This window comes from Brassica oleracea, unplaced genomic scaffold (genome assembly GCF_000695525.1).
Source record: "Brassica oleracea var. oleracea cultivar TO1000 unplaced genomic scaffold, BOL UnpScaffold01357, whole genome shotgun sequence".
NCBI classification, from domain to species: domain Eukaryota; kingdom Viridiplantae; phylum Streptophyta; class Magnoliopsida; order Brassicales; family Brassicaceae; genus Brassica; species Brassica oleracea.
The window spans coordinates 3,127-10,275 of NW_013617895.1; the positions used below are offsets into that span (position 1 = coordinate 3,127).

General features: G+C 36.5%; 1 protein-coding gene and 1 long non-coding RNA gene across 3 annotated transcripts; one reads left to right on the forward strand and one right to left on the reverse strand.

The window, feature by feature from the left end:
- The first annotated feature begins 810 nt into the window (after nucleotides 1–810).
- Nucleotides 811–3,806, forward strand: LOC106321255. Its single transcript, XM_013759559.1, has 4 exons — nucleotides 811–1,262; nucleotides 1,700–2,705; nucleotides 3,370–3,516; nucleotides 3,594–3,806. The coding sequence occupies exons 1-4, from the start codon at nucleotides 1,218–1,220 to the stop codon at nucleotides 3,707–3,709; spliced, it is 1,314 nt and encodes a 437-aa protein (XP_013615013.1). The 5' UTR covers nucleotides 811–1,217; the 3' UTR covers nucleotides 3,710–3,806.
- LOC106321257 lies at nucleotides 3,714–5,450 on the reverse strand. Of its 2 annotated transcripts, none has more exons than XR_001266025.1 (6): nucleotides 5,319–5,450; nucleotides 5,183–5,232; nucleotides 4,734–5,050; nucleotides 4,556–4,640; nucleotides 4,410–4,477; nucleotides 3,714–4,060 (listed from the first exon to the last, which is right to left on the reverse strand). It is a non-coding gene; the product is annotated as an uncharacterized LOC106321257 (long non-coding RNA). The 2 variants fall into 2 exon arrangements; XR_001266024.1 differs by having other exon boundaries at nucleotides 5,129–5,232.
- Between the last annotated feature and the right edge of the window lie 1,699 nt (nucleotides 5,451–7,149).

The window sequence follows — 7,149 nt, forward strand, 5'->3', positions numbered from 1 at the left end:
GGTTGGGCCGAGGAGCCGTCTAAGTTGTTTGGGGCTTCGGCCGTATGTTGTAGCCCATTTATGTATGGGTCTTTGGTGTTTCTGTTGTATCTGGGCATGGTCCATTTGCTTTTAATAATATAAACCTGATGGAAAAAAAAAAATGTTGATTGTCTTTTCTTTAGAGCTTTTAGAAAGAAAAACACGATCTCAACATTTAATAGTTCGTTTTTATCTCAACATTTAATAGTTCGTTTTTTATAGTAGTATTATATATCTGAACTGGAAGTATATTGTGTATGATCGAGTTTGAAAGACATTCATAATTTTGGGATAGTAGTTTGGATTTTGGTACATAACTATATACACTAAGAATCCAATAGCATTTATTTTAAATCTTTCAAACTTCAAAAAATAAATATATATGGGAATATTCTAAAATATTGCAACAAAATATAATAAAAATTTGTGTGGTGCAATGATATGCAGCTATATGAAATATTTTTGATGGCGAAAAGAATTTCGCACTATCGATTAAAAAATATCATACATTTATATTTTATTAATTTTTCAGTCACCAACTAATCTTGTTTCCTGAACGCGATGGGAATGTTATTCTATTATACTTTGTGGAAATAATATACTAAGAAAATTGAAATCATTGACTCCGTGTCTTAGCCGCGGACTCCTCGCATAATTTTGTAGCTATCTAACATTATATGCACTTTAAATTACATTTGTTTTTTTTTTGACCAAAGGACCATATGATTCTTGAATTACATTTGTTAACAAAAGAAGAAGAAATACAATAACTAAATGTTCAAAAAAAAAATACGAATGAGCTTATCTATTTTTATAGTAAAGAATGATATACTAAATACGTACACACAACTTTTATATGTCTTTAAGACCGAAGCGATATAAACAAACCATAGAATATAAGTTACATGTGGCTCTCCTGCATGCTCTGTAAAACTCGTCGTTTTCATAAGTCTTCTTCTTCTTCTCTTCTTCTCTGTTTTGGTTTAGTGGCTGTCATCTAAACAGATAATCTGAAAACAAAATACGGTGAGATTTCAGAAACTCTGGCCGACACATCAGCGGTTTCGGCGGTGGTCGGCTCAAGAACTGCCTCCTCTTTTTCCGGCGTCATTTACCCCTTTTTATTTATCGGGTTGGTGCTTCCCAAGCTTCCAGTAGATTACGGTTAAGCTTTAATCTCCGACAAAAACATAAAGATGTTCAGCTGCTTTGCTGGATTGATCGGTAAAAAGAAAAACAAGGTAAGTTAATTCCTTTTATGGCCTCTGTTGGACTTTGTGGTGTTCTCATGAAATTTTTTTTTTTTTTTGATAAACTGTGTTCTCATGAAAATTTTCAGGTGACTTTGTGTTTGTTTATGAATTTTTCAGGCAAGTTATTTATGTTTGAGATGTTTCCATTTGTCACTGAATGAATATGTTCCACATAGATAATTAAATAAAAAACTAATATATAAAGATTAGGACTCGTTAATAGATTTTAAGTTAAAAAGTCATGATTAACTCAAACTGAATATGGTATTTGATGTCAAAGTTATCCATGTGTATGTTGGAATCAATTCATTTATTTAGTTTAAGATCCATGTTTATTTTGGAATCAATTCATTTATTGCCAATTAATTTTAAGTTGGATGTTTAGTAGGAATCTAATACAATAGTTCATTTGTTGACCTAAACAGAGGAATCCAAAACCTACTCTGCCACCAAGAACACAAAGAATCCTTCAGATCAGACGTGAAGAGCCAGTGAAGCCTCTAGAGAAGGACGAGCCTAACACCAACGTGATCCACCATAAGTTCATTGATCACAAGGACAGCCCTAGGGAGCAAGACTCATATGATGGTGAAGATGAACGCTATGAAAACGACTCTCCTAAATTCCAAGTTCAAGAACAACCGGTTGCGTCTCCGACAAGTAAGGAGCTAGGTAAGGAAGTGACAGACTGTTCTGAAAATGAACATGATGTTGAAGAAAGCGGCCACGTCAGCGATCCTGGCTTAGGTAGAGCCACGTCTTGGGTGGCTTCACCTAAGCTCAAACGATCTTGCTCCACTCTAAGCAAGTTCAACGGCGCTGATCCTCGTGCTTTCCATGACCCGAGAGATAGCTTCGAGACCAAGTCAGTTAGGTCACATAGAAGTGCAGATGGAGTGATGCTCAAGAAACATTCATCAATGCAGATACTTCCCTCAGGAAGCAGGAGGCTATGGTGGAAACTCTTCCTCTGGAGTCATAGGAACCTTCACAAACACCTTGTCTCCCTAAAGTCTTCAGGCAACAATCACCAGTCTGGTTACACCTCTGACTTTGCTGAGCAAAGCCAAACTAGCCATCAAGATTCTGCAAACAACCACCAATGTCATAAGAATCAGTGGGTAGCGTTCTCTGCGGAGTCCTCTTCGATGAAACGAGTGGATGAGTGGGTAAGAGGACTAGATGTAGACACAGTGATTCCAGTAAACGAGGAAGAGGACAAGCCCAGCTTCATGGCTTCTTCTAAGATGGTGAGATCACCCTCAGGAAATGTAAATGACTCAGAGGCTATAGTACATGCAAACAGCTTAATCCAGTCCCTGAGCAAATCCTCAAGCATGGCTCACATCTCGAGCATAGGCTTGAAAGCTGTCCCAAGCATCTCACATTTCACCAGCCTCAAGTCCATTGATTTATCCAACAACTTCATAGGTAAGCTTGTAGATAGTCTCAGCTAGGCATGGAAGTTCGGTTTTCGATTTCGGTTCAGTTGTTTTGGTTTTTGGTTTTCAGTTTTAGAAATATAAGAACCGTTCGATTATTTATGAAAATTTGATTGGTTGGGTTCTTTCAATTTTCGATTCGGTTCGAGTAACAATTGTAGGAACCGGCTAATACCCGACAAGTTTTGGTTTAAATTCGGCTCTGGTTTTCCGGTTAATTCAGACAATTCGGTTTTTTTTTTAATTCATACAGGTTTAAAATCAGATTTTTCTGTTTCTTTGAACTAGTTATCGGATAATTCGGATAAATTTAAATATTTCGAATAAAACTATTTGGTTTATTCGGTTCTTTTGAATGATTCAGATAATTTCAAGTATTTCAGATAAACAATATTTGAAATTTATTTTTTTGGTGTTTCGGTTATAAATAGTATCTTTAAAATATTTGGTAATTTTAAAACTAAATATAATTTATATTTTTAAATATAAATTGTATTACATTGGTTATCCATCCTATTCTCGGGTCAGTTTTTTGTATAGAAATTTAGAAACTGCTCGGTTATTTGTGAATTTGGTTTGGTTCACGGTTACCCATGCCTCTGGTCTCAACTATATGTGTGTGTGGTTAATAGACAATGTTCTATTAATTACAGTTCAAATTACTCCTGCATCGCTTCCAAAGGGCCTTCATGCGTTGAACCTATCCAAGAACAAGATCAGTGTAATCGAAGGACTGAGAGAACTGACACGCTTAAGAGTGCTTGATCTTAGTTACAACCGTATTTCTCGCATTGGACAAGGTAAAGATTGCAGTCATAACACAGAATTGTACAGTTGCTTGTTTGGTTCCTGTCTTAACTTTAAGCTAACTCATCAGGTTTATCAAACTGTACACTGATCAAAGAACTATACCTAGCTGGGAACAAGATCAGCAACGTAGAAGGCTTACACAGACTGTTAAAACATTTTTATTTGTTGATTACAGACTTTTAGGAAGTTATTCAATTTTTGTTTTGCTTTTTTTTTTCACTCCTACCCGGCTAACTTCTACCAAAGCCCACATTAAAATGTTAAACAAACATGGCTAAGACTTAACCAGGTAAACAAAAGAAACTGAACCAATTTTCTTTATCTAACCATTAGTTCCCTTCTCATGAACCCAAATTCTTCATAATATTAATCAAAAAGCTCCAACTCCAAGAAAATCAAAGAAGTAATGGTCACTCTTCATCATCACTTCCACCTTTCTTTCACTGACCGTGATTGTGTGGTGATTTTGATGGTCCAACTTTTTACTATATTTGCCATTTACTTCTGCTCTCTGCACACACTGACCATCTTTACCTGCAAAATTATCAAAATCATGTTCTTAGCCCCCACGTGAAATTTTGTTGTATTGAAATAGTAATGTCACATTGTACTACAACTCCTTAGAGCACCATTATCCTAGAGACCCTAAATGGGTCTCTTATTTTATTTTTAATATTTTTTAATTGTAAAAGTGAATTAAGAGACCGGATCAAGAGACCTTAAAATTTACTTGCTCCATCGCAAGTCTCTTATTTAAAAGTTTAAAAAAAAAAAAAATTAATTAAACACCAAATTTTTTTTATTTTTCTTATTAACTTAAACTTTTTCTTAAAACATAGTACAAGCTAACTCTATATTCAAGTTCTTAGATTGAAAAACTTACAAAAGAACCAAGTACAAGGGGATTCACAGCATTTGGAGTTTTCACCACTTTGAGTTTGTTATCTGCGTCTGAAAGAAGAGGGATAACAAGAGTAAGGAAGGAGATAATAATAATTATCAAAACATGCAGAGACTAATCTTGCATACCTCGTTAAGCTGTGGTTCTCTATCTATGCAAGACTTAAATTTTACTCTTAGCATACTGAAAAGAGGCAATGCATCCCTCTGCAACCTGTATCAGTACATCAAATTTGTTTAGGTAACAACAAAAGAAAGGCTAGAGCCGTTGATGAAGAAGAAGTGGAAATTGTCTCAGCCACCGTACCGCCAAAGGCAGACGCAAATTCCTGCCGCTGTAACCGCAACGCAAACGCTGCATCGCTATCTTGATCCAACCTCACGCCTCTCCTCCTTCTCTCTTCAGACACAAGTAACCTCGAGATATCCTCTCTCTGCAACCTAGCTTGAAACGCCGTATCTCTGTTCCTGCTTGTTACCTTCTGATTAGAGTCTCTAGGGCTTGGCGTTTCCTTGGTTAGGAAATTAGCAGAAGCAGCAGCTCTCTATGCTTCCACTTCTTTAGGGAACATAAGCTGGATTGTGTTCCAAAGAACTGTATTAACTGTGCATTATTTGCCATTTCTGCATGTTAAACACCATTGTTAGATAAAGTTCGAAGCTTTAAATCTCATTAACTCACAAAAGACAACAAGTCAGTACCAAATTCACCGCACAATGACAACTTTGTGGTGTTTGTTGTGTAGTAAGATGTACCTGTGTCCACAAGTTGTAGTACTTGGTTCATAACAAATCTCAAGACAAATCTGCAGAATCACAAAGCAAAGTTTCAATTTTAAGAACACTAATCAAGGAATAATGATGAAAAAGTTATCAAGATTCAGATTCGTACTGCACAAGACAACTCGTCTCGAAGCTTATCAATGCAAGGAAGCGCAACAGAAGTTGTGTTCTTCTCCTCTGGCAAGATCTTCTCATCCTTCTCTGCTCTCTTCTCTTCTTTTGTTTCTGATTTTGTCTCCTTGTTCTTAAGATCTTCTCATCCTTTTCTGCTCTCTTCTCTTCTTTTGTTTCTGATTTTGTCTCCTTGTTCTTTCTATTCTTCTTCTCTGCAGATCTTTCCTCTGAAACCAAAACAGAACAAAAAAAAATTCAATCTTTATCTCTAATTTAATGGATCTTAATGTTTCCAGAATAGAATCAATAATAGCAAGTACCTTCCCGTAACATATCTGCCGAGCAAACAAAAAAAAAAGGCTAATGTTTTTAATCTTATATTCAAAAGTAAGAAACAACATCAAAGATTCAAACTTTAACCGATTAACAGAATCAAAAAGAGGTATTTCGATACTTGATGAATTGGGTAATGAAGGAACCTGGCACTGAAGGATTTGTACATCTGCAAAGCTCCGTAGGCATTACCTTCTTCTACCACTTTCTTCAATTTGTCAATGGAGGAGGCGTTGGGGAGGAAGGTCGGGACGGAGGAGGCGGTGAAGCGACTGAGACGGCGGCGATTCCGGTGGTGGAAGTTTCGGAATCAAACCGAATCAGTCGAGAAAGAGAGATGAGAGAGAGACTGAGATGTCGCGTTACGACGCGTGGCCCGTAAGGGACGTATCTTGTAGCGCTTAATTAAGCGACGTCTTTTGCATTATTATTATTATTTTTTTTTTAAAACGTAAGAAACGGGGCTTAGCACCCGCGATAATGATGCTCTTGTTACGAAAGCAGCCACCGCAATTGTTGAAAATAAAAAGATGTGGGGTCTGCTGCACTATTTGCACAGTAAATCTTACTTTTAAACTTCTATCGATTCGATCGTTTATAAAACACACCTCAACTTCTCTTCTCACTTCTAATAAACACTCTATCAGTGTTATTATTTCTACGGGTATAAATTTTACCCTTATTTAAATTCTCGCGATACAATAAAATTCCGGTTCTTTTTATAACACGTTATCAGCACGATCGTTCTTCAATTTGGTAAAATTTATTTGTATCATTTATACCCTGCTATAATGGTCGGTATACCGCCTCTACTATTATTTATATCATGTTATAATGGCCGGAATACCGCCTATATTATTTATTAGTAATTTAATTAATTTATTGGTCGGCCGAGCCGCCTTATATTCTGTTTATTATTTATTGGTCGGTCGAGCCGCCTTATATTCTGTTTATTATTTATTGGTCGGTCGAGCCGCCTTATATTCTGTTTATTATTTATTGGTCGGTCGAGCCGCCTTATATTCTGTTTATTATTTATTGGTCGGTCGAGCCGCCTTATATTCTGTTTATTATTTATTGGTCGGTCGAGCCGCCTTATATTCTGTTTATTATTTATTGGTCGGTCGAGCCGCCTTATATTCTGTTTATTATTTATTGGTCGGTCGAGCCGCCTTATATTCTGTTTATTATTTATTGGTCGGTCGAGCCGCCTTATATTCTGTTTATTATTTATTGGTCGGTCGAGCCGCCTTATATTCTGTTTATTATTTATTGGTCGGTCGAGCCGCCTTATATTCTGTTTATTATTTATTGGTCGGTCGAGCCGCCTTATATTCTGTTTATTATTTATTGGTCGGTCGAGCCGCCTTATATTCTGTTTATTATTTATTGGTCGGTCGAACCGCCTTATATTCTGTTTATTATTAATTGGTCGGCCGAGCCGCCGTATAATTTATTTATTACTCTGCATTGACCGGCTGAGCCGGCGCATG

Coding starts and splice junctions, on each gene's coding strand:
- LOC106321255 (XM_013759559.1), top strand. CDS start 1,218: ATGTTCAGCTGCTTTGCTGGATTGATCGGTAAAAAGAAAAACAAG. Junction 1,263..1,699: donor TCGGTAAAAAGAAAAACAAG/GTAAGTTAATTC, acceptor TGACCTAAACAG/AGGAATCCAAAACCTACTCT. Junction 3,517..3,593: donor TATTTCTCGCATTGGACAAG/GTAAAGATTGCA, acceptor CTAACTCATCAG/GTTTATCAAACTGTACACTG.